The sequence below is a fragment of the Lissotriton vulgaris genome, chromosome 11 (assembly GCF_964263255.1).
Source record: "Lissotriton vulgaris chromosome 11, aLisVul1.2, whole genome shotgun sequence".
In the NCBI taxonomy this organism is placed as follows: Eukaryota; Metazoa; Chordata; class Amphibia; order Caudata; family Salamandridae; genus Lissotriton; species Lissotriton vulgaris.
The window spans coordinates 1,071,646,943-1,071,674,510 of NC_141699.1; the positions used below are offsets into that span (position 1 = coordinate 1,071,646,943).

Genomic DNA, 27,568 nt, shown 5'->3' on the forward strand with positions numbered 1-27,568 from the left:
AAATCTATAAAAGATGATTCATTCGTTAGATCCCATAACTTGCATGGACTGAAGACTGACAAAAAATATCTTGACAAAGTTTATTACTTTGTAACATTTTATGTGACAATTAAATTGCATCAAAAGATTAAAACTTCCCTTTCACCGATTATAATACCACCATATTCAATAGCAAATAATGTAATGTCTGGGATAAACAGCATTGTTTCCACATAGGCTGTAATGCAACACCATAGTATCTATGCCAGTTGCGCTGCCCCAGGAGGCATTACAATTGGACATTAGAAATCCAGTGCATAATTTTTATACTTGCAATTACAATACATATCACAATTGTCACTTTTTGAAGAAATTAGATTGAAAAATATTGAGAGTGATGGAAAACATTCCAATGTTACAATGTATGCATGAATTCTCAACCCGGGTTTAATGCAGTTGGAACCAAAACCAATCACCCCGAGACTAGCCCTTAATGGAACATTAAAATGTTATACAAACTTGGTGGTACGTAAGGGCTGAATAGCCAGGAGTAGAGTCAGTCAGCCCATTACACCAGCACCTGATTTCTCTTTATACTAGTTTTATTCTGGCACAAGTTCAAAGTTGCTGAAAGTAATACAGAGTTGCATTTTGACAAAGATCTGAGATATTTGAGACAAGTTTAACTGACAGCATTTCATTCCACCGTTAGTGCCCCGCTATATTCTCAAGGGTTCATACGGGTTTGTCTTTTCTTCTATGCAGCAGCTTTTGGATCTGAGATTTGCGTGACTTCTGAGACTACAGCCGTTTCCACTGGAGGCAGTTCAGACACATCGAAACTAAGAGCACCACATTTGGTGCACGCGCACCCAGCAATAGTATAGTACTTATGAATGTGGAAACCGTCCGGTTTACATGGCAGTTTCGCCTTCATCACCGCCATTTTTGTTTCCGTGCAGCAAAGACAGCTGCGTGACACTTTCAAAAATGAATAAGGCGAGTACCTGTCAAGTAAAAACACAAGAACATATTTCAATATCCGTATCAGTAGAAAATAATAATATAATGAAAATCCAAAGATAGTTCTTTTTCTAGGCACCGCCTAATGCCGAAGCTTCATAATGGTGGAAGATTTTATTGAGGATAGCTAACAGTGGTACATTTATCCTTTCTAAATCAAACATACAAAAGGTGGTGGGTGGAATGCTTGCAAATAATCTAAACCTCTGGCGGCTGTTCTCAGGAGCATTCATAACCATGGCTTTTCCCTCACTGCCTCTGCAGACAGAGGCCCTCCTATGCCTAGCAATGCTGCCCCTGCCCCTTGTGCAAACAGTCCATTAGGATCCACAGGCGAGGCTCCCTTCAGAAGGGAACACACTCATCCTCAGTCCCTTTTCGGCCTTTCAGAACCCACCTGAACCAATGGCCAGTTCCAAAAGAAAACTTTGTGGTACTTGAAACTCTTACATCTGGGATTGGTGACCAAAAAAGGTCAAAGGAAGTTCACATTGATTCCTGACCTATAACTCGTTGAGGAACATTCTGTGAACTGACCAAAGAAAAATGAAAACTCCGAGTGGACAGGCTCAGATCAGAAGTGACAAATATGTACCACTGTAGCATGTCACAATGGGAAAAGCCCCACGATATGGAGATCAGGGTAAATGTTTCTACATCTTATACTGGACTAATGCATCCACACCAAATATATATTTTTTTTTCACAACAATTTTATTGATAAAGTCGGGCACAGTAAATAGAGTGGCACCCCACAATCAGGATGAGACCACCAGACATTTTGATACAAATGCAACAAAGGACCGAGTGTCCAATCGAGGAACCAATGCAAATCAAGGATACAAAGAAACATTCACCCCGCCTTTATCCCTTTAGTTTTCCACCCACCCAACTCCCAGAACCCACCCTGGAACCCGCCCTAACCCCATGCATGTGTGTACGAACTGTGTTGATATAAGTTCCTGATGTGGCAATTTTAGGTGCAAGATACGGGCTCGCCGGACAGTATTGGGCTAAAGGTCCTCCTCCTGCTCCGCCGGGGGGTCCAGCGTCAAGCCCCTGTAATCCGCCCACCTCTTCCATACCTTAAAGTGCTTGTGGGGGCATCCCCGTGCTTCAAAGATTGGTCGCTCCAGACCCATGCAGAAGTCTATGCCAGCCTTCCATGCACTCAGAGGGGGGGGCCTCACATCCTTCCATGCTCGGGCCACATCTCTTTTGGCTACCACTAGCCCCAGGAGGAGCAAGTGCCGCTTATAAATGTGTCCACCAACTCCCTCCAGGATGTGCAGCAGACCCAGGCGATGGGTACGGGGGAGGGTCCAGCCCAGCACCTCCGACAGGCAGCTCCATAACCTCTCCAGAAGCCAATCAGTCTGGGGCACGACCACACCGTGTGGAGTAGCGGGCCTACCTCCACCCCACATCGCAGACACTCCGGGGACTCAATCAGGCCCGCCTTCCACAGACGCTCACGGGTGTAGTAGGCCCTATGGAGAATCTTGAATTGTATTAAATGAAACCGTATTGCAATAGCCGCTCCCCTCGGGGATTCCAGGGCCTCCCGCCAATCATCCTCATCTAACGGGCCGACATCCGCCTCCCAGGATGTCTTTAGCGGAAGAAGCGTGGAGGAGCAGTGGGTGACCATTGTCTGGTAGATACGCGACACCTTTTCATCCCCAAGGTCGCCCATGAAGACCTTCGCCTCAATCGGGCTAAAGTCAGGGAGTGAGTCAAGGTTGGTAATACTGGGCGTCAATGCGTTCCGGAATTGTAGGTACCGAAAAAATTGAGATTGGGGCATATCAAATTCGGCGCTAAGCGCCTGAAAGGACTTGAGCGTCGCCCCGGACATCACATGACCTAGCTGCGAGATACCGATTGCGTCCCAGCCATCGAAGCCAGACAGCTTAGACAGTTCAGGCAGTATGCCGTTACGCCACAGCGGCGTTTCTGCGGTCAGCCTGCCCCACCAGCCCATACGGCGCAAGGCCTGCCGCCACACGGCAAAGATGAGCCTAGTGACCCTCGGCAACGAGCGGCGGAACCGGGGGGAGTAGAGGATGGTGTGAAGCGAGTTATCGCCCATCAATGTGCGTTCCAGGGCATAGGCCGAATCCCCACCTTCACCATACCACCATTCGTTCAGAACGAGGAGATGAGCGGCCTGATAATAAGACTGTAGATCTGAGGTGGCCAAGCTCCCACAGTAGGTGGACAAAAAGCACGTATGCAGTGCCACCCTGGCCGCACCTCCAGCCCAAAGAAAGCGGCCCAGGACCGAGTTGACCTGCCTAAACCACTGGGGTGAGATCGGATAGGGATGATTCTGTAATTGGTAGAGGAGGCGCGGGAGTGCAACCATCTTGAAAATCGCAGATCTGCCAAAGATTGACAGGGGCATTCAAGACCAAGTTTTAACATCTGTCTGGACCCGCTCCCAGACGGACAGTAGGTTGCGTTCCCAAGCAATGTCTGCCGAGTCGGAGAGAAACACCCCAAGATACTTCAGGCCACCTGTAGCCACCCGCAGCCCCGACGCCCAGGGATCCGTCACCGCGCCTCCTCCCAGCACACCAAATATATTTTAACTTGCAGAAATTACACTTATCATCCAAAGCTAGTGTAACAACCAGAGTTATTAAAATATAGTATTCGGGCACCAGAAGGAAATCTGAAATCAGTATTGAGAATCAAAGAAGACAGAAAATCACTTTCTTGCAGCTACCTAGGAACAAGAATTGGCAAAGTCAAAAGGGCAGGCCTTGGCCTTGGCCAGCATGGCATGTTTGTATTTATTTGTTTTACTTGCAAACATCTGAACTAAAAAAAAAAAAAAAAAAATATTTCAAAGACAACAAATAAAACAGTGGTCCAGCTATGGCACTGATGTGGATTGTGCACAAGGGATCATACAAATACCATCATTCACAGCATGAGACAGCCAATGGACTAAGCAGGCTAATTCCTTCCTCCTTGTTGTATGCTGCGGTGGTCAGAGGCAAAATTTTAATGGCACTTGAACAGACCAATGGGAGGGCTGACCAAAAGCCTGTACATTTAGGGAAAAATTTGCAGAGCAAGAAACAGAAGGTAAGGGCACTGAAGACCTGCACCAGTCAGTCTAGTTTGCGATAGTTATTACGGAAGTGTGGTGCAAACAGTCGGGAACGTGACCTCCCTACGTCCCCACTAATTGGGAAAACCAAAAACACAAAAGACAAAATGGCTCAGCACACAGCTATGATTGAATACAGTTTAGAGATATGCAGTAATGTATAACAGTCAGTGAATTGATATCGACACGTCACCCAAATTAATCGAATAAGAATGCGGTTTGCTAGAAATATATCCTTCCTTTATTCTGTTATTCTGTTATTCTTTTTTTCAGATTTTTTTTGTTAAAATCACAACACAGAATTCATAGCCGATGTACAGAAGGGTGTTTTGGGACCTAAAATACATGCGTTGTTATGTAACGTAAAGTGGAAGGGTCTATGCCGTTACGTGACAAAGCATGTATTTTCGGTCACAAAACACCCTTCTGTACATCAATATCTACTACATATAGTAGTCATGTGTTCCTTTTTCACTGAGAAATCCTTCGCTAAGGCACTTCTTTTTGACATGAACTGTTGTGTACTTCTCATGTAGACTACTTACAAATGTAACAGCCTTGAAGAAGTCCCTTTGGGACAAAACATACCGCATCAGCTATGAATTCTGTGTTGTGATTGTCCATGCCATAAAGCTGGATAAATAACTATACACAACATGTTTGATCATGAACTTGCAGCTCACCAGTACCTGCATTGTTGCCCTCGTGGAATCGCCAACTGCGCTGCTACCGAGTCAGGGTCCGCTTTTTCTATTATATCCAGAAACTACCATTAAATTAGGCATTAAATCTCTTTAACCCCCCCACCCGTCTTGCATAAAACTACTCAAATTTTTGAAGCCTAAGCATTTCATTGAACCACTCTCGGTATATCGGAATCCTAGATGTTTTTCAGTTCTGTAGAATCAAAGAGCAAACAATTAGAGAAGCTATTGATATAAGCACCTGTCCCCGCTTACCACTGCCAGAGCCCTGGCTCTTGCTAACAAGCACAAAGAATGCCGCACAAGCCTCCGGGTCTATATTAATCTGGATGCTGAGACTTAGAGCAGAGAAAACCTTTTACTAAAACTTGTCCAACGCGTGGCAAGTGCAAAAATTATGAAGACAACCCCCATCTCCTGTTGCTGACACTGAAAGCAGCAATCCTCTACCGCTGGGTACATTCTGTGGGGGGCTATAGGGGTATAATAAGCCATTCAGTGAGATAGCAAATACATCCTCCTGAAATTTGCAGAGCTTAAAGTCCTATTAGCGAAATAAACTGCTAATCCGCCTCTAAGGGGGTACATTGTGTGGACAGGATCATTTTTTCTAAAGAACTTTTCACATGGTTCCTGACCCCCTAATTCCATTGTAATTTATACCAATTTCCAATGCCCTTGAGTTTCACCCTTAAGAGTGTGCTTATGGCAAGCACATGGTGGGTATTTGGACTAGATTCAGAGCAGTGTTTCTTTAAAAAAAAAAGGTAATCTGCTGAAATCCAAGTCTTTGGGCAAGCTGCAAAGCTCTGACCAGGTCCTCCATCAGGTGAGGCAGGCCTAGGATGTTTTCCGCTGACCAGGTCTTCATTTGCTGACCCACATGCCCAAGACAGGGTTCTGCTGGTTGGGGGAGGCTTCTCCCACTTCAGAAGAATGAAAAGCTCTGACTGACTTCCTGGTCAGAGCTTCATCAGGCTTGCGATTCAATCTCTCTGGCCTGGGCTCCACTCACCAACCTGCAATGTCACAAACTTCCCAGGATGGCGCTGTAAAGACCCAGTGAGAGAAGCAGGGAGAACAGCTCTGACTGGGTCAGCCTGGTATGCCACTCCATGTCCAGCTTTTTTCCTGAGTGCTAACTAAAAGTTCCAATGTAGGATAGGTACATTTGTTAATAGCCTAGTGACATTCCTCCATATGTGTTAGACCTGGCAACATTGGCGTGGGTCTACCCTGTATATTTTGCCTGTACCTCCTGTGTATTTGCTGTGTGTTGAACTTTGTTTTGCTGGTCTAGATGCTTTGGGCACTTTGACACTGCTGTTTGGTGCCAAAGTGCAAGTGCTCCCTTTGTAAATTGTTGTTATGGATTGGTGATGCCATGATTGACTTATTTGATTTACTTGTCAGTCCCTAGTACAGTGCACTATGTGTGCCCAGGGCCTGTAAATCAAATGCTGCTAGTCGGCTTGCAGCACTGATTGTGCTACCCACATAAGCAGCCTGTAAATGTAGCTCATGCTTGCCATTGGAGAGCCTGTGTGCAGTCCAGTTCTACTATGTCAACCTGGCAGGTGCACCCACTTGCCAGGCACTAACCTTCCCTTTTCTTACATGTTAGTCACCCCTAAGGTACGCCCAAGGTACCACTGTGGGCAGGGTGCAGTGTATGTGAAAGGTACGACATTCCCTGATGTGTATGCATCTCCTGATAGTGAAATACTGCCAATTTCGTTTTCCACTATTGTAGGGTTATCAAATCCCAAAGGATAGAATAGGTAGTTTGCTTATAACATCGTATACACATAACTACCCCTGGGAATGAGGTAGAAAAGTAAAGTTTATTATGCCTGAACTCAGAATATTAAAATAGACCTGCGCTGCATTTAGAGTAGGGGGAGGGTATTTCCTTTCACCTGAATGTGCCTGGTCTGCCTTCCACACCGCTGTCTCCACCTCCATGCCAGGCAGCTGCACCAGAGAGGACAGAACTGGTTTTGACTGAGCACAGGGCTTTTCTGCCACCAGAGAACAAAGGATGTTTCTGTATATATATTTGGGCCCAGACCCCAGAATTTTAGATCACTTCTTGGCATCAAGAGGAACCTTTTCCAAGGAGAAGAGCTGGAGAAACAAAGGAGGAATACTGCCCTTGGGCTGTTTGCTGTCTGGGGTTGCCCTGCAGTGGCTACTTTCTGCAAAGGAAATGGTGACAGACTTTCTGTTTGCTACATCTCCTGCTTGAGGAAGATCTCCAAGGGTTTGAAGAAGAGATTGCCTCCTGTTCTGAAGTCTCAGGGACACAAAGACTTCACCACCAGCTCCCCTGAACTTCCTTGCTGGGAATTCTGACCTGCTAAGAGGTGCCTGCTGCTGGTGTGGACCTCTGGAGGCTGTTTGGCGCTGGGAACTATACAAAGTAAAGCAAGTTTGAGAAGCGTGACGCATCCGCACCTGTTTCCGACACATCACTGAAGAAATCTCCTGGTGAAGAATTGGCTTGGTAGTTTAGTCTGCCCTGTTCCCATGATGCACTGGGCCAGGGACAGACTGATTTACATATAGCCAGGTTCTGAGCTGGGATGGTGCAGTGAGATATATAACGGTGATGGATCAAGCCCTGATCTTTTGACTGGGTAAGAGTGGTCTGTTTAATTCAGACACTCTGTTCATCACCACCCCCTTTTCTGAATCGAAGAAATCTTCGCAGCACCTGCCTGCAGCTCGAGAAATCACAGCACACCGCATTGAATGCACCAATCTCCGAAGTCCGAGATCACTGCACTGATTCCAACGCAAGCTCTGCTGTGTGGCTGCAAGAACCCATGTATCATCTCAGATCACCACATTGAGGCGCCTAGACTGTTGCATCAGTGGGGGACACAGTAAGAAACCGATGCATCCCCTCCCCAAGCAGTAAGAAACCAACGCTTGACCTCCTTTCTGGTAAGGAACCAACGCATCACCTTCCCTGCGCAGCGTTAAGGAACTGACGCATCATCTCCCCCGGAGCAAGGAACCGACGCATCACCTTCCCTGAATGTAAGGAACTGATGCATCACCTTCCCTGCGACCCTTTTTGTTTGTGTGCGCGACCCATCCAAGGTACTTTGTGTGAAAAGTAATGCATCTGCAATTTGCTTTGAACTGAACTATTTCTACCATTTCAAAGTCATATTTTTATTACTGTTTTGTGTTTTTTCCTCATTTTGGTCTTGTTTGGTTTAGATAAAGATTACTTATTTTTCCAAACTGGTGTGGTGTCCATTTGCAGAGTTTTCACTGTATTACTGTATGTGTTCACAAATGCTTTAGACACTGCCTCTGAGACAAACCTGTCTGCTTGTGCCAAGCTACCAAGGGAGTGAGCAGGGGTTATCTTAGAAGTGTATCCCCACTTACCCTGACTAGAAGCAAGGGTCCCTATTTGGACAAAGGTATCTACCTTTGTCAACTAGAACCCCCCATTTCTAACATGTAGGGACAAGGTCCTTGGAACCTGTTTGTTCTACATGGGTTTAAAGGGACATCTGGACTAAGCAGATCCTTCTCCCAATCAAGAGGTTGTAATGAGATGGGGTTTGGGATCCACAAGGCATTCAGGAACTGCAGGGCCACTCTGTGGTGAACAGCTCTGAAGTGAGTGCCTGAGAGCTCCAGGGGACCTGCAGCCCTCTAGAGTTGGGTTTTGGCCAGTGTACCAAGGTATCACTGAATACCCAGGTAAAAACTCTGCAGGCGTAACATGGGCTTCCCTACTCTGGCAGGGTGGAAATCTCTGACTGGGACTCTAGCCGGAGCTCGGGTAGATCTGTGGCATGAACCAGGGCATGAATGTCAGGCACTGACTAATGGCTGTCCTGTGCTAAGCAGGATATACTTCTGTAGGTCTGGGAGACATCTCTTCCACGGCAGGGTAAAAAACTCTTCCTGGGTCTTATTCAATGGTCCGAGGCTCGAGTTGTCAGCCTGCAGTGTCACAACGTGCCCAGGACAAAGTTCCAAAGAACAGGAAGGATTCCCTTGCTTGGCAGGATTGAAAGTTCTGACTGATTCCTGGGCAATGCTCCAGTCTTACCTGGGCCTGGTTCCTGTTCCTGGGCTCCATTCACCAGCCTGCAATGTCACAAAGTGCCCAGGACAGAGGTCTGCAGTCCCAAGGATGATTACCTTGCCCTTATAGGGTTACAGGCTTGGACATGGTCCCTGATCAGAGTTCCAGTAAGTCAGGGAGCATTCCTGTGGCCATAGAATTTCCTTGCCAGCCTGCAGTGTCACAACGTGCATAGGATGGGGATCTGAAAGCCAAGAGAGAGTTCACTGGCTCCAGTGCTAATCTCCTACGTTGTGTGCATCTATTAGACCAACACCAGCCTGAACTTGTCAAGCCATTTTTGATTCATCTTGATAACCGATGGCTGATCATAAATTCCACTGATGGTAACAATACATCCAGATGTCTGCCCAATCAACTTTTGATCAGGTTTTGATCCTGGAGAGGAAGCTAAACCTATGGAAGGCAGCAGGAATGCAAATGACCCACTCCTGGCTCAAGCAGGTAATGAAAAAAATAACATTTGGAATGAGTACACTTTAAATCCTTTGAAGAGGATCTATCGGAAAGCAAGTCTGGTGTCCACAGCCATGAGAAATGTAACTCTAACAGCATATATTACTGTTGTTGCTCTTAAAAATCCATTGAACAGCTTAAAATTCGATCTAGGGATTGAGTTCCAGGTCCATCACTGCACAGTAGGAGAAATCGTGTAGTGTGGTAGGGGCGTGCAGGGGCCAGGTCTTTGCCAAAAAGAGCTATAAAGCAAGGAATCAGGAGTGGGTGTGGTTGGTTGCATGTAGCGGGATGCGCATGCTAGCAACCTGGTAGCAGAGTGTAGTTCCTAGGCCTTGCAGAAAATGATTTAAATAAAATGACAAGAAATGAATAAATAGGAACGAGTCCGATGTGCAGGGGGACAGGAGCTAAATGTGAGCAGCCCAAAGCAGTGTGTAGCTGTCAGGCACTTACAAAATAAAAAATAAGCTATTTATAAAGTACAGTGGCAGTGGAAGGACCAGGGAGAGTGTGACGAAGTAATCCAGTGTACTGAGATAGACTAAAAAGGCATCCAATCATGGGCAATTTTCTGTCCCAAAGCCCAATCTATGTTCTTCCTATTGTAGGTAATAGGTCTTGATCAAGGCCCAGCAAAAATACAAAAGAAAAGTCTAGCACCCTCTTAAAATACCAGTAAGGCCATAAAGAACTTCTATTCTTAATCTTCAAATGTCTCAAGTGATACAGTCATATTCTTCCACACAGCTGAAAACTACTCTTGGTCCCAACATTCAGCAGAACCTGTTGAGTTTTAATCACGAAAATGATCGCAGGAGACTGCCAAATTTGTGTTGATTTGAGAGATGCAAAAAAAGGAAAGTGATGGATGGATTGCTTAAATTAATCTCAGTCACTGACAATCGTTCAGGCCATATCCCAATCCATCATTATTCACCCACCATGCCTCCTCAGTTTGGAGACAGCCATCTGCAAATCAGTCTTGACTCTAATACTAATGGGAACAGTCTAGACCAAACTGCCAGGCAAGTCCCTCCCTGGCCCAGGACATAATCAACCCAAGGACGGTGTTGCACCTGTTATGGGTTCTTCAGCAAGGTACAGTTTGGTTCCAGTGGCACAGTGAACCTGGGACCCATGTCTGATCATACCCGGTATACTTAGGGCATTGAATGCAAAAACAACAAGGTGATGGATGGAATGCTTAAGTTAATCTAAGCCCCTGCCAATAGCTCGGTACCATTTTGTACCCACCATACCACCTCAATTTGGACCCAGTTATACAGAAATCAATATTTAATAGTCCTGGCCAGAGCTTGCCCAGTCCCACTATGCGGAATTCCGCAGAGGCTCCGGGAAACCTCGGTGGAATTCCACGGAGTTCCGCGCCCTGGCGGAATAACTTAGACCAACATACAGACGTTGAATTGATGCAGTCTTGCTTGTAAATTACGACGACATGAAATAAGAGCTATTCTACGCTACATGTTGCCAGTAGAGGGCGCAATTGAGCTAAAATGAGCTGAGTAATTATTCCTAAAAGCGATTCCTCTGCAAGTATTCTGCTTTTACAAATGTTGGTGATATAATATTGCTGCGAAGCACAATGACATCTTTACAAAGCGGATAAAAAAATTCCTGCCTTGACACACAAGGACAACAGGATATCAGCAGTCATGGCCAGCCAAACAGCATGTCTGCGATCTGGTGTGTTTGGCAGCTCAGAACTCCAATGGTGCAGCTGTAAAACGGGGCCTCAGCGACAAATCTTTTATTTCACATTCATTTTTTGTAGTCCAGCTGCATCCCTAGAGACTCGGGTCGCGAGAAAGCTGCTTTGAATGCCTTTTCTCTGACTGAACACATTCTAGGAACCAGACAATTGTGGGCACTGGCCAGATCAGGGCCTATTCCACATCCCAATCCATCCCAACAACCCTTCTGTGAAGTCCGTGTCAGTGTGAGACACAGTGGGACACCCACACTGGGGTGTTTTTGTTGTAAATCTAAAGTAAGTCTGCAGAGGTCCCGTGCATTGATACCCTATACAATGCCCTACCATTACATCACGCAGTGTGAAAAAAGTCTGCACTGCCCCATATGTACTACGTCATACCAGAGAGAATAAATTATTCTCTGTGCCTCCCTTGATCTAGGCGTTGCCATATGCCCAGCACCCTGAAATATGAAACACACCAAGCATAACCTAGTGTACCATGCCCTGTAAAGTTGTAACACAGCCTACATACTACAGCGTGCCCTGAGGCGGAAGCCGGGAGAGACGCTTACTATTTTAAAGTTGTACTTTGCACTTTGTGTTTTAGCAATCTGTTTTCACCTAGCTGCTTACTTGTTTATGGTCTCCATTTACCCAGACTTTTGTTGGACACTCCCGCACAGCGGATTATAGCGCTGCCGCGGGTCGGGTAAATCATCGCCGCCATCACCCACGAGCCCATAGGCCACGCCCACTGATGTGAGGCCACGCCCCTCCTCTTACCCTATACCAATGTGCATTCCTCGGACGCGCAGCGGACAAGCGCTGCGGGCGCGCAGTCAGCGCGCCGGAGGCGCGCCTAAGGCAAGCCCGTCTGCGCCCGTCATCGCCTGCACATCGCCTCTCGCCAGGACCCCTGGCCAATGACATCTTGGCACTATCCGCTATGGCAGGGAGGAACTCATGGCATTCAACCTCGACCCTACCCCCTGCTCAACTAAACCTCCTACTTTAGGAGACTCTCCATGGGACTGCCCTGCCTGTGGCTCCTTTACTATCCCGACCCCCACTCTTCTGAAATGTGTTCATCAGACCAAATCTCAGACACAGCTTAAAATACTACAGCTAAATGTCAGATCTTTGGCAAAACATCACGCCGAAGTTCTTGATCTCCCTGATATATTTTTTATGTGTGAAACCTGGTTAAATGATGACCTGGTAACGGTTACCAACCTAGCTTTACCTCCAGGTTATTCCATATGCACATTAAACAGGGCCTCCAGGAGAGGTGGGATAGCGATCGTATTTAGATCACACTATTCTTGCCTATTTAATAAAGTGCAGGTGGCAGACTGCGAAGCGGCCCATTTCCAGGTAGCTGTGAGTGCACAGTACTCACTATCAGGCCTCCTTATATATCGTCAGTGCACAGTACTCACTATCAGGCCTCCTTATATATCGTCCCCCGGGAAGTGCGACGACATTCAAAAACGTGCTTCCCGAGGTTGCTAGTGAGCTTGCAGCAGGTTTTGCTAATTTTAGCATCTGTGGCGATCTCAATCTCTACTTGGACCAGGCTCAAGACAACGCCACCTTCATAGCAGACCTTGTCGCTCTTGAGCTGGACCAATTAGTCCCTGGAGGTACGCACTCAGCAGGACACCTGCTGGATCCATTATTTACCAACCTTCATTCTATTACTATGGATCAACCAACCCCCATGGGCTGGACAGACCACTACCTGGTCAGATTGTTTGTCCCTCAAATTGAACCCCCTAACAACGGAACTCCTAGGTCGATCTTTAAACGGCCTTGGCATAAGCTGAAGCTGGATGACTTCCACCATTTTCTTAATGCCAACCATCTCGGCAACTACCAAGACTACGATCGCTTTTGCGAATGGATCCTGCGAGGTCTGGATGCCCTAATTCCAGCAAAATGGGTGAAAGGTCGTAGCTCTACCTCCAATCCTTGGTACAACAACTCCTTAACCATTCTGCGGAAAGCCTGTAAAAAAGCGGAAGGCGACTGGAGGAAAGATTACCTACCAGAGAAAAAAAGGCATTACTTGACAAAGATAAAATTCTATCATAAAGCGGTCTGTAAAACACGTGCATCGTTCTATGCCATGGAGATTAGCTCTATTCCTAATCCCACTAAATGCATTTTTAAAATTCTTAAAGACCTCAGGACCAGAAAAGCTGGTACCTCAGTGGTAGCCTCCATGACCTTATGCGATGAATTGGCACATTTTTTTGTCAATAAGGTCCGCACTATTTACCTATCTTTTCCTGCGTCTGCACCCTCAACCTATGTTAGACCCACAGTGGAACCTAGGGTCTCACTGACATCCATCCCGCCCCTTTCGGAGGATGAACTCACCCGGCTTAGTGTCAAAATTAAGTCAGGCTCCCCCTTACACCCCTTACAACCATCTCAATTTAAGAACTCTCTTTCAGTCTTCAAGGGGCCTCTCTGTAACATCATTAACAGTTCCCTATCAACTGGAACTGTACCGACCCCCTGGAAGCATGCTTGGGTGTCTCCAATTCTAAAAAACCCAATGCAGACCCCAACAAACCGGAAAATTTCCGACCGTTATCCCTTCTGCCCTGGGTGGCAAAAATTACGGAGGCTCATGTTAACAATGTACTGACCTAATTCGTGAATAAAAACTGTATCCTAGACCCTTCTCAGAATGGATTCCGAACGGTTCATAGTACAGAAACGGCCCTTCTGGTCACTATGGAGCAGATCAGGTCTCTTGTGGACAAAGGTCAAAGTGCGGCGCTGATTTTATTAGATCTCAGCGCCGCCTTTGACACGGTGTCCCACGAGATTTTACTCCAGAGACTCGAGGAAGCAGGGATAGAAGGCTTAGCCTTAGACTGGCTTCGCTCATTACTGACTAATAGATCATTCCGATTCTCAATACCCCCATATACATCTCAGACCCATGCCATTGGTCAAGGGGTACCCCAGGGCTCAGCCTTGAGCCCACTGCTCTTCAACATATACGTCCAGCCTCTAGCTGCGGCGCCAATCTGTGGGACCTTACGATCGTCTCTTGTGCTGACGATACGCAGCTAGTGGTCACCTTGGCGGACGGTGCCTCACCCTCGGCCTCCAAATTCTAAGACGGCATGACGGCAGTGGCCAATTGGATGGCAGCCAATTGTCTACAGCTAAATGCCGGGAAAACGGAGGTTCTGTTGGTGGGTAGGCACGTCAATCTATGGAACGATCAGTGGTGGCCGGCAGCCCTAAGATCAATTCCCACCCCAAAAAACGTAGTGAAGAACCTGGGGGTTATGATGGACTCTTCACTTTACTTTCAGGCCCATACCAAGCAATTAGCCGCATCGTGTTTTGGCATCTTGCGAAGCTTAAGACCCATTCTAAAATATTTTGCCCCCTCAGTCCGTCAACTCATCGTGCAAGCTACCATCATCTCACGTCTGGACTATTCAAACTCTCTTCTCCTGGGGGTAAACAAAGTAGAAATAACAAGAATGCAAAGCATTCAAAATGTGGCGGCCAGAGCCTTGGTGAGTCTGCCACGTTTCTGCTCAGCTTCCAGCACTTTCCGTAAATTGCATTAGTTCCCCATTGACAGACGCATTCACTATAAAACACTTTGCATCTCTTTTAAAATTCTGAAAAGCGCAAGCCCAGCACTGCTGAGCAACTTGATCTCGCACTATGTTCCTTCGCGCCCCCTTCGCTCAGCAGAGCTACACTTAGCAACGGTGCCTAGAATCAAGCTTTCCAGGACAGGTGGTCGGGCTTTCCGATATCTTGCGCCCAAGTTATGGAATTCTCTTCCGGTTCACATCCGCGCTATTGACTGTTTGACATCCTTCAGAAAGGCTATCAAGACCTTTTTGTTCCCATCGCCTTAATCTCTTCTGGTAATTCCTTTAGGCTGGCCCTCACTGTTATCATTTCCTCTTGTGCTAGCGTCGGGACGACCCTTAACTGGGGGAGCTGTGCGCTTTACAAAACGGATAACATAACATAACATAACACCAAATTGTAGCCAGCATTTTGACACATGCCATTCACAACATACAGTGCTTCGTATCCTGCATCCTGAACCGTGTCATAAGGGCTTCCATGCATAGAGAGCAGGTCCCCTGATTTGTCAGTTTGGGTGCCCAAAGTATGCAGGAAATCAACACCGTTCCTGTTCTGATGATGCACTTGGCAGAGATAGGGTCGGTGCCGGCAGTCATTTTGCCAGACTGGGGTGCATGGCAGGATGAGGGCATGCAGGGTGTTGTAGGCCGCTGTCTCACACCCCTGGCAGTAGGCATTGTTCACAATCTCAAATAGATGAATTAAAGTTAAACTTTGTAAGTGGGCATCTGTCTTTCCACTTTAATCAAAACTTTTGATTCTATCTTATATCAGAATATTAACCAGAACATGCATATCACTCCAACAATGTATGTTTCTATTTTTTCTGCAGGAAAGAAACTTCATTTTTATATTTACACTTGCAGGTTGCATTTCAGAAGGGGGTGGGAAAGGGAGTGTTTACAATGTCCATCCTGAGTTATTTGGTTATATGGGAGAAACGTTCTTCTAGTGCTTAATTTGTGGTGGTGGCTGCTTGTGGTGGACACTGGGCACCCCAACTCTGGAGGCTGAGATTTATATTTCATCAAAAGAGTTTGACTGAGGGCGGAGAATTAAAGAGGCATGAGGTGGAATTAAAATTAGGGATACTTGATATTCTGCAACCACAGAATTTGTCAATAAAGATGTCGAACTCCTAAAAAAAACCTAACCTGCACTTATTTATACATACTTGAAATTAACGTTATTCTTAAACAAGGACAAGTAAGAATGGTGTTCTGCAGCTCCCCTCCCCATTACATTTCTCTCTGCCTCTCTCTCCATGTCACTTTTGTAATGTACTTATTTGACGCGAGCCATGAATGACGCTCACGCGTTCGGTGAGCTCATCATAGCTCAAGTTTCTGTGGGTTGGTGGTGAGCTGCGCCAGGCACTACCGTGGCGTGGTATGTGCTCTCATTTGTTCATTAAACTATTTAGTATCCTGCATATGTAATGTAATGTATTTTACACCTCCTGCTCAGCCAGTGCCTATGCCCTGTGCTCAATAGAATGTTAGAGTCATGATGTGCCTCGGAATGTTGGGACACAGAGAGGTGAAGTGACAGTTGAGCATGGGCTGAGCAGCAGGCTGGCTGCTCCTGGTGGGGCTCTCCTTCACAACTTATTTACTTGCTGTCTGGAACTATTCAACGTTTTACCTACTTGAATAAATCATCCTTAATTACAACCTTCCTGCGTGGACCTCCTCACTACAAAATACTTAAAAGTTTTGCGACAATCTGTGGCGTGCCAGGCATTTAGAGTACTGCGGGAGAAGAACAACGAGAGCCATACCCATCCAAGAACCCATGTTATTTGATAAGGAGAGCGGAACTGAGGGAAACTGCAAGGCTAATTGAAGTGCGGTTCCCTGGGCCATACGTGGACTTACCTGATGTGCAATACTCGGAGCCAGATGTATGAGCAAGTAGACATCTCTACCAGGGTAATATTTGCCTTGTATGCATAATTCTTGACTCACCCTGCCTCGCTAAAGAGAGTTTGTCTCGTCTCGGAGAGGTTCCCCTTGAAGTAACTAAAGTCCAGGGTCAGGGTTGGCACTTGTCTTGACCTTGGGTGCAGCGCCAAACCTCACCTTTTTGTCAGACAAGGTCCTCCTGAGACATGGGAGGCTGGTGTGGCAACCGCTGCTTAGCGTGGGGTACAACTGTGAGGAAGTCAGGTCGGAAGACGCGTACACCCTGCAGAGCATGTCAACGACTGGAGGATGAGGCAGCAACTTCCTCACACAGCGTTTGGGAAATTGAAAACAAGGTTATAAAAGGAGTTTCAGTGACACGCTCCCTATCCGCAGCCAGTTTTAATAGCGCTCTCGGGCGTCTCAGGTGTGTTACTGAATGCTATCAGTGATACTTACACTTACATCGTGGAAAGAGATCTGGTGTTAGGGAAGGTTAAAGGTTGCATTGGACTTCAGCAGAATTCACAAATGTGGCACACAACTGGAGGCCAGTGACACGCACACTATTGGACAGTTCAAAAGGTTTTAATTGGGCTAATTTTACCTTCACAGATCGTGGTTCACTTCTGACTGTGGTTCGTTGTATTGTGGGCACTACAATAGGTTAATATTTTAACATGAGGATCAACGCATCCATAGTACTGCCACCAACCATCCTCATGATGTCAGGTGAACCCCCTATTCAGTGAGAGGACTGCATTGAGGGGTTTGAAAACTATTTATTAGCCTTAGATGGTGCCAGATTCTCAGCAGTCATGAAGAAAGAATTATTATTGGGGTGTTTGGGCAAGGAGGGTCAGCACTTAATTGAATATTTACCCCCTGCTAGAAACAACGTAGGGGAGGAGGTGGAGAATGTGTATAAGGAGGCCATGTTACATGTACAGAACAGGTTTGCTAAACAAGTTAATGTTGTGAAGCACTGCCATAGATTTTACATGAAACCACAACATACTGAAGAATCCATGGATGATTGTGTGGCGAGTTTAAGAGAACTCTCTGCAAAATGTCAATTTTTTTTATGACTGAGGAAATTATAAGAGACCAAATGACCGGGGCACGGAAAGACGTTGCCTTGTTGTTGTTGTAGGTGTGGTAGCAATTATGTAATGTAATGTAACATGGTTTTTATAAAGCGCGGCCTTCACTCCAGGGAGCATCTTGGCGCTATTATCATTTTGCGGCCTCAAACCTTTGCTTCCCCGTGGGTAAAGCATGCCTTAAGTGTGGAAAAAGGGTCACTTGGCTTGCATGTTTAAAGGGGTGGACAGGAAGGTTTTGGCTGTGGAGGACGCCAAGACAGAGATCAGAGTTTTAGTGGTACAGGAAGGAGTTAGTGATGATATTAACAGAGAAATTGATCTGGAAGGTGAGAAAAGGAGACCCAAACAAATTTTGTAATTAATGACAAGGATGTGTTGCTAATTATTGACACATGTTCGTTGTACACGATTATTCCCAAGGGGTGGTTTCTGGTCACTTGGCCTGAGTGTGAGTTGGTGGCATCTGATGTCATTCTAAAGGGGTTCATGTATGCTCAGATTGAATATGCGGGGAGGCAAACCCGGGGAAAATGTTGTTGCTGTTGATGGTCCCCCCATTCTTGGATGGCCACATCAATACGATCTTAATATGACAGTGAGCAAGAGGGCTGAAATTCAAGTGGCATTGGTAGATGATGATAGTTTGGCTGATGTGCTTTCTCATCACTCTGATGTGTTTACAGATCATTTAAGAGTGGCCAGAGATTACATGTATGAGATAAAAAACAAGAAGAATGCTGCGCCCATGTGGCATACAGCTAGAAAGGTTCAGTTAGCTGCCAGACCAAAAGTCACAGAAATAATGCAACAAATGTTGGAGAAAGGAGTGATAGAGGTGGTTGAAGCAACCACATGGTTATCTCCCACAGTTATTACCATGAAACCGGATGAGACTTTTAGATTCTGTCTGGATTTGAGGAGCCTGAATGACTGCGTGGTGATGGACAATTTCCCTTTACCCAACATTAAAGAGTTGGTGTTGATGGTATCAAGGGGGAAACACTTCTCAAAGCTCGACTTGAGGAGTGCATAACACCAAGTCAAGTTGCACCCAGAATCTAGACATCTTACCTCTATCATTACAGCTGAGGGTATGTTTCAGTTTACATGACTACCATTCGGGTTATGTTCAGCGGCCAGTGTGTTTCAGAGACTAATGACGATGATTCTTTCTGAGATGGATATGTGGTTGTCTTCCAAGATGACATCTTATTTTTTGAGGATGATGTCAGTGAACATAATAGAATCCTGAAAGAGGTATTGACATGCATGGGGCTGCTCGAATGATCCTTCGTAAGGAGAAGTGCATGTTTCTGGTCAAGTAGGTGTAGTATTTGGGACATTTATTTACAGGAAATATTGTAAAGCCCAAAGCGAATCTTGTGAGTGCCATTGTTAACTCCCAAGTGGGAGATGGGATTCCCTCAGGTCCTTCATGGGTCTGGTGGAACACCATTCAAAATTTGTCAGGTATTTAAAGCATACGACTGAGACGCTAAGGGAGTTGCTGATAAAGTGAAGAAAGTTTGAGTGGGGTGAGTTGCAGCAAAAAGCGTATATTGAGGTCAGAAATGACATTGCCCAGGCAAATATCTTGTCCCTCTATCACTCAGGTTTGAGTACTATAGTCACTGTGGACGCAAGTGCTGTGGAAATTGGAGCTGTCCTCGCAGAAGTGTATGGAACAGTTGAACACACCATGGCGTTTGCCTCATGTTCCCTGACTGAAATGAAACTGAACTATTGCGTTATAGAGTGTGATGGGTTGGCTTTTGTATGGGCAATGAACTATTTCAGGGTATGCTTGTGAGGCACTGCATTTCTTGTAAGAATTGATCACAAACCTGTGCTGATGGTCATGGGTCCAGGTGGTGCTAAGAATTGGTGGAAGAACAAAGTGGCTGATTGCCTGTCCAGATTGCCAGACAAAACAGCTGAGGTTGAAGTAGTGGAAATTGAGTAAGTGGTGGCAAGTATAGATGAAGTCACAAAGGAATCATTAGGGTCTATTTCTGAAAAGGAGTGGATAGGTGCCATGAAACAGGATTTCACTCTTGTGGTTATTGTGATGGTAACATGAGGATTGAGCAGGGAGAGCTCTGTGCCGGAAGGTGTGGGGTCGTTTATGAGGTGATGGATGAATTAGCCATACATGATGATCATTTGTTATTAAGACAGGAAAGGTTTGTACCACCCTGTGTCATCATAGTGAAATTGATCAAGTTGGCGCATGAAGGGCATTTAGGGCGAACCATGACCATCAAGTGATTGCATGAGACGAACTGGGGGCGCGTCATGGACAGTCAGGTCAAGGAATGGATTGAGAGATGTGGGTCATGCAAGGGGTCTGAGAAGCGGCTGAGGGTTGGGTTGGGTCGTTTGCCTGAAGGGCAGCATGTGACTTAAGCTAATGGTGTATGGGTGAAAGTTTGCCTGGATTTTGTTAGGCCGTTTTGTATGCTTTCTGAGCATGAGAAATTTCCTGCGGTTTTGGTGATGCCAAGTCTAAGTGGTTGGGAGTGTTTTTTATGAGAAATAATTCTACTACACACACTATTCAGATGCTGAGTGAAGTTTTTAGGAGGGAGGGAATACCCTCCGTATTACTTACTGACAATGAAACCCGGATTATTTTGCAGGAGATGAAAATATTCATGGAGCAATTAGGAATTTGGCATGTCTGTTCTTCTTTGTATAATCCCCAAGGAAATGAATTGGTGGAAAGGCTTAACAAATTGGTTAGAGGGACCACGCAATTAGCAGTGAGTGTGGGCTTGTCTGTTCAAAGTGCTGTCAAAGACATGTTGTGGGCTTATCGGAGCATGGTGAATTCCAACTTTGGTTTGTCTCCATTGGAAATGATGCAGGGCAGGAAAGCAGGCACAAAACTGGATCCTTCATGGATGCGAGAAAGTACATCTTAACATGCAAAGGGAAGTGTTTTGAGAAACTCAGAGGGTAAGATTCATCAAAGAGGGAGATTGGGTCAAAGTACGAAGAGGTGGTGTGAGTAGCGGTTTGATCGAATTTAGAGCACCTTTCTTGGTGATGGCTCATGGGGAAATTGGGTTGAGTTAGAAAATGCACATAAATTAAATCTTAGACGGGTGGCATTATATCAAAGAGGTAGCGGAAAGGAAACCGAAGGCTGTGCGACTAAGTCAGGTTGTGCACAAAAAAACTGCATGCGAGGGGCAAGGTGAAGATCATGCAGAGTGTTTTCAGAAGGGTGATAGGTGTTCCGGCCCTGCCACCGGTCACCTAGGGGTTCTGGTATCTGCTGAGACTTCACCTGCTGAGGTATTGCTTGAAAGGAGAGTGGTAAGAATGAGAAATCCACCCAGATACCTACAGGAGTATATGTGTGTGTAAACTATCACAGGTCATGTGTTGGAGGTCATGCTTCTGTTTTGGTCCTTCGTCATAACAAAATGTTATTTAAATGTCATTTTTATATTCTTGTTCTGGTGGTTGGGTGGGGCATTATGTTTAGGTGAGGTGGGATTGTTTTCGCTTCCTTTTAAAAAGAAGGGGGGAGAGGTGGTGTTATGTACTTATTTGACACGAGCCATGTGCTCTTGTTGGATATATGACGTTACCACGCGCGCGTTACAACGACCTACCATTACAACGCGGTTGTAACAACGCAAGTCGTTACAACGACTTGCGTTGGGGGGCGCAAATTTAAACATTTAATTTACTATTCCAACACCAGTCCCCGTGGATAGTAGGGAAGGTGTTGGGATGGTAAATTAAATGATTTACTATCCTCGAGTGCCCCCCAGCGCAATTCGTTGTAACAACTTTCGTTGTTACAACCGCGTGGTAATGGTAGGTCGTGGTAACGCGCTCGTTGTAAACGTTGCATACCGCTCTGGTTTGTTCATTAAACTACTTAAAAGAAAAGGAGAGTCTTCTGTTCATTACAGTCACATTTGTATTTCCCCCCTTACGGTCAACCTCGTTGTTCCGATTTCCTAGCCCTTATTGAGATAGGGCTCACAGAGGCAGACATGTATGGACCGATTCACAAAGTAAAACTAAGACAAAAGTCTAAGTCTTCAACTATTTCGTAAATTGAAGCAGCATTGGTGCAGTCTTGATGGATACAGTGATGTTGTTCTAGAGCTTGAATGCAATGGTAGAAAAGACCCATTGTCTGGTAAAGTAATGTAATGTAATGTAAGCAGATTTATAAAGCGCGTGGTTACCCGGAGGCATCCCAGCGCTACACTTGAAACAGGCTTACCCATGGGGAGAAAAAACAGGAAATCATTTGGGGAAGAGAAAATCTTCAAAAGCTTACGAAAGCGTAGATGACAGGGTTCCGCACGTAGTTTTAGTGGAAGGGAATTCCAGAGCGTGGTCGCCTTTACAGACAAACGTGCGTGTCTTCCTAAATCTAGGGACTGTGGCCAGATGTTCATTATCTGAGCGCGAAGGCCTGTTGGCTTTGTAGGGTATGACTAAACTCTTCATGATAGCGGGGCCCTGGCCTTGAGGAAGTTTGTGTGCAATACTCATGGATTTAAACTTGATCCTCTCACGGACAGGGAGCCAATGGAGCGCTTTTAGTGCTGGTTTTGCTGACTTCCTAGAGGAGGTGCCCATCAGAAGCCTGGCTGCGGCATTCTGTGAGACTTGAAGTTTATTAATGGTGGATTCGGGGGCTCCCAGAAAGAGCGCGTTACTATAGTCTAGTCTGGACAAGACAAGTCCTTGTACCAACAACTTCCTAGAATGTTGTGGAAGGAGGGGAAGGACTTTCCGGGCAGACCGAAGAAGGCCAAAACAGATGCCAGCTGTGTTTTTTGCCTGGGTTTTAAAGGAAAGGCCCTGCTCCAGCCAGACCTTCAAGCTCTTAATTTCTTTTTTGGGGCTGGGGAGCTCACCCGGGCAGTTGGGCCAGATAGAGGTTGGTAATGTAGCCAGCTTATTGCCTAGCATCATAATCTCTGTTTTCGACCCGTTCAATTTGAGAGAAGTCTACTTGTAAATCTTTTGCTTGGTGATGTTGTGGAACACACAACAGATTACAATGATCTTGCACAGTACTTCTGGGGAGTACTGGGGCACAGCCACCTGTATGATCGAGACATTTACAGCGCGGGCTTAGGATACCAAAAGTGTCCTCAATGATGGCCCTCATATGTGGGTGTGCTCTGTTATATGTCATTTCAGACAGGGTAGTCTATCATCACATAAGGTGAAGAGATCGGCGATGATAGCGTTAATGATAATATGTTTACCTTGAAAATATTGCAGACTTTACATACTGTCGTTCAGTCAATGTTAGTCCCATGTTTTGTATTGGGATGCGGTGCAGTTATAACTGACTGCATTTGTGATGCCATTTCCCAGGTGCACAAGCAGTTCCAGCATGAGTTAAGTAAATGTACTTAGCACTGAAATCCCCAGAAACCACCTTCCATGCAAGAACAGACTGTCAGGTCATGCAGATGACATGTGTACGCCCAGGAAAGGCACCATTCATGTCACGGAAGCTACCCCTTACATTGTAGAGTATTGCACATTGGCCGAGTGCCAGAAGTATCTGTGGCAGAAATGTTTTCTTTGGCTGGATGGCTGACATGGGACTGGGGACTGCACTTGATGGCATCTAATAATTGACAGAAGTGGTCAGCTCAGTAGATTTCCCTTTCCACTCATTGCTTTTTTCCATTTGCTAGTGCGTGGTGATAAACGGGTGCACTTTGATGTTGGTGCAGGGACTAGGACAGCCTTGCCTCAGTGACTCTCCGGAGGGATCCAGCGGTCAGAAGTGGACTGCGGTCAGTAATTTGTAGCAGCTCGAAAACGATAGAAGGGCTGAACTAAACTAAATCCTTTTCTTTCACTTGTGACCATACCTTTTTATCTAGATTTCAGAACAGGATAACTGTGTGGGATGCCTTGAATATGAGACCTTTCTTCCCTTTGCCGTGTAGCGAAGCATGCCCTCGCACTGCATCTCATACCCGCACAATAATGCGTATTTATGGTTCATGTACTTCCCTTTATTATCAGAAGTGCACACAAGGTCAAAACATGTGATGTGGTAATGCTGCCTCTGCTCTGTCCATGTCTGCCTGGTCATTTTCCATCTCAGCATGTATCTTGTTTATTTCATGCTCGTGCTAGTTTGTAGTGCTGGAATATTTGCCAACATGTACATGTTCTCTATGTGTACTGTGAGTTTGGTATGACAAAGTGTGAAGTTTTATCCAGGCTTTGCCAACATTTAACAGTTTAGTCGGCATGTATGCTCAATTAATATAGATCCAGTGCATCCTGTTAATCTTTGATACTGCATATTATCATTTTAATATGATTACTTTGCACCAGTTTGGTAAATTGGGTAATGAACTTGGCATTCTTTTTATTTTCATTTGAAATAATGTTTTTCAGCCTTGAGCACATATGCCCCTGCCGTTCAGGCCTTTACCACAAAATTGCCAGGTAAAGACATGCGTGGTAAAGGCATGCGTGGTGAGGGGAGGCGTGGTAAAGGCATGCATGGTAAGGGGATGCGTGGTAAGAGGATGCGTGGTAAAGGCATGCATGGTAAGGGGATGCGCGGTAAGGGGATGCGTGGTAAGGGGATGCGCAGTAAGGGAATGCGTGGTAAGGGAATGCGTGGTAAGGGCATGCATGGTAAGAGGATGTGTGGTAAGGGGATGTGTGGTAAGAGGATGCGTGGTAAGGGGATGCGTGGTAAGGGGATGCGTGGTAAGGGGATGCGTGGTAAGGGGATGCGTGGTAAGGGGATGCGTGGTAAGGGAATGCGTGGTAAGGGCATGCGTGGTAAGAGGATGCGTGGTAAGAGGATGCGTGATAAGGGGATGCGTGGTAAGGGGATGCGTGGTAAGAGGATGCGTGGTAAGGGGATGCGTGGTAAGGGGATGCGTGGTAAGGGGATGCGTGGTAAGGGGATGCGTGGTAAGGGGATGCGTGGTAAGGGGATGCGTGGTAAGGGGATGCGTGGTAAGGGGATGCGTGGTAAAGGCATCCGTGGTAAAGGCATCCGTGGTAAAGGCATCCGTGGTAAGGGGATGCGTGGTAAGGGGATGCGTGGTAAGGGGATGCATGGTAAGGGGATGCATGGTAAGGGAATGCATGGTAAGGGGATGTGTGGTAAGGGATACGTGGTAAGGGAATGCATGGTACGGGAATGCGTGGTACGGGGATGCGTGGTACGGGGATGCGTGGTAAGGGGATGCGTGGTAAGGGGATGCGTGGTACGGGGATGCGTGGTAAGGGGATGCGTGGTAAGGGGATGCGTGGTAAGGGGATGCATGGTAAGGGGATGCATGATAAGGGTATGCGTGGTAAGGGCATTGGTGGTAAGGGGATGGGTGGTAAATGCATGCGTGGTAAGGGGATGCGTGGTAAGGGCATGGGTGGTAAGGGGATGGGTGGTAAATGCAAGCGTGGTAAGGGGATGCGTGGTAAGGGGATGCATGGTAAGGGGATGCATGATAAGGGGATGCGTGGTAAGGGCATGCGTTGTAAGGGGATGGGTGGTAAGGGCATGCGTGGTAAGGGGATGCGTGGTAAGGGGATGCGTGGTAAGGGGATGGGTGGTAAGGGGATGGGTGGTAAGGGGATGCTTGGTAAGGTGATGCGTGGTAAGGTGATGCGTGGTAAGGTGATGCGTGGTAAGGGGATGCGTGGTAAGGGGATGCTTGGTAAGGTGATGCTTGGTAAGGTGATGCGTGGTAAGGTGATGCGTGGTAAGGTGATGCGTGGTAAGGTGATGCGTGGTAAGGTGATGCGTGGTAAGGTGCTGCGTGGTAAGGTGATGCGTGGTAAGGTGATGCGTGGTAAGGTGATGCGTGGTCAGGGGCTGCGTGGGAAGGGGCTGCGTGGGAAGGGGCTGCGTGGTTAACTCGCATTAGCGCTGCGGGCTGCGTGGTAGAGACCTGCAGCTGGTTGAGCCTTGCGATCCTCTAAAGTACAACCGTTTCCACTCCCACCGCTTGTTGATAAGTAGGAAGGACCCACTTTTTAATTCATTCAGATTTGTGAAACGGTACAAAATATTACAAACTACAAAAACCTTTAAAAAATGCACAAATTTGATCTCTCAACTCGACCATTTAAGCATCACTAAAACCCTCATTGGGTAATGCATTGTGATATATGTGTCATCCCTGCAGGTGTTTGAGCAAAGGAAAGGTTCTAAATAAAAGGTGTATATGTGATGCCTATCCAGGTGTCCCAACACCCAACACCTCCGGGACACAAACATAAGATCACTTACGTGACAGTGCTTGGGCAGCCGCCGGAACAGGTTCCGACAGTGACGTATCCGGAGCATTGTTCAAAGATGACCTGGACAGACCTGTACAGGACTGCACACTTGGGATCTATCGAACAAAACAGAGATATAACAAATGAGTCCCCACGCGGAAACAGACATAAACCTTCATTTAAAAGTGAAAATATCAGTTTTGCAATCGCCAAGTTCTGTTATCGATCTTGTACAGAGCCATCGGGTGTCAACGACACCTCACGTTTCACCCCTGTGAGGCGGCTATTTCGAGTAGCATGTCTCGTATCATAGTAACAGCTAATATTTATCATAAGCCGTGTAATGTTATATACCCTTACAGTAAAATATTGGGGTACGTAATGTGCCGCACAGACTGCTCTCAGCCCAGTTTAATTACGTCCGGCGTCAACATTTGAGTATGTTTATGCGTCACAAGGATGTGGCCTAACGACTAGAGCGGTCAATCTCCAACCTGGGGGACCGGGACAGGCAGGGACATTCAGCACCCTGTGGTTCTGGGCCAATCACCTAATCTCTTCGTGCCTTAGTGGCGTAGCTAGGGGGGGGGGGGGGCGGTCCGCCCCAGGCGGCACTATTTTTGAGGCCCGTTGCACTCCTAGTTCTGACCTGCTTTCGCAGGCAGCGTTGTTTGAGGGTGCGCAGCTTTCCACAGTGGTCGCATCGCCTTAATGTGCAATGCGAAGTCACGCATGTGAGGGCTGTGCCTGTCAAGCGCTGTAAGTTATAAAATACTAGTGCCAGTGGCACAGGCAAGCAGCCGGCGCAGCACGGGAGACTTCTTTGGGGGCTGGGCTCCGAGTTGCCAAATTTACAATGTAAACTGTATTGATTCGCCGGCCTGCTTTGCTTTCACTTTCGTGAGTCGATGGGAAGGAGCTGGACTCAGAATGGCTCCAGGGGGCTGGTCTTGAGGTCACAGCAGGCGCGGTAATGAATCCCGCGGCCCCCTGCCTGCATCACGCGCGCTCGACCCAGCCTGTCCCACCATGGCCTGGCTGGTGGCAGGGTCACTTAAACACCCGGGCAGACTGCCTGCAATGGAAACCCCAAAAGCGCAAGGCCAGACTAGTTAGTTATGGGAGCCCAATCTACTGCCTCTGAAGATGTCCAGGGTTTCATCAGCAGGCAACTGACATGCATACCTGGATGATGGTAAGACAATAAGTTTATAATAAGTTGACAATAATTTGATAATCATGTGACGTGGATACATTCAGATAGTGGAGGAGTGTGGCTCAATGGTTAGAGCGGCAGACCCTGATGCAGAGTTCTGGCCCGGGACCAGGGTTCAATTCCCGCCTCGGCGGGTCTTGGGCACAATTTCCTCGGACCTGTTAATTCTCGCCTCGGTGCCTACTCTAATCATGGGTCCCACGCTGCAACTCTGGGCAATAGCTTGCTTAACCTCCACACCGGCCCCAACAGCGCTGTGGATGCCTGGCTTCACCCTGGGGGTGCCCAGGAGTGGACACTTCACAGGGAAAGCCAGGAGGGGTTCCACAG

General features: G+C 46.7%; 1 protein-coding gene across 1 annotated transcript in view; it reads right to left on the minus strand.

Annotated features, from left to right (window-relative positions):
* Positions 1-66: 66 nt before the first annotated feature.
* LOC147684114 (uncharacterized) overlaps positions 67-27,568 on the minus strand; it is a 30,781-nt gene continuing 3,279 nt past the window's right edge. The window contains exons 2-3 of the mRNA XM_086944949.1: positions 26,033-26,138; positions 67-986 (exon numbers count right to left, since the gene is read on the minus strand). Of these exons, the coding sequence (XP_086801075.1) occupies positions 737-986; positions 26,033-26,138 (356 nt within the window). The 3' untranslated portion in view covers positions 67-736. The remainder of the gene's footprint in view (positions 987-26,032; positions 26,139-27,568) is intronic.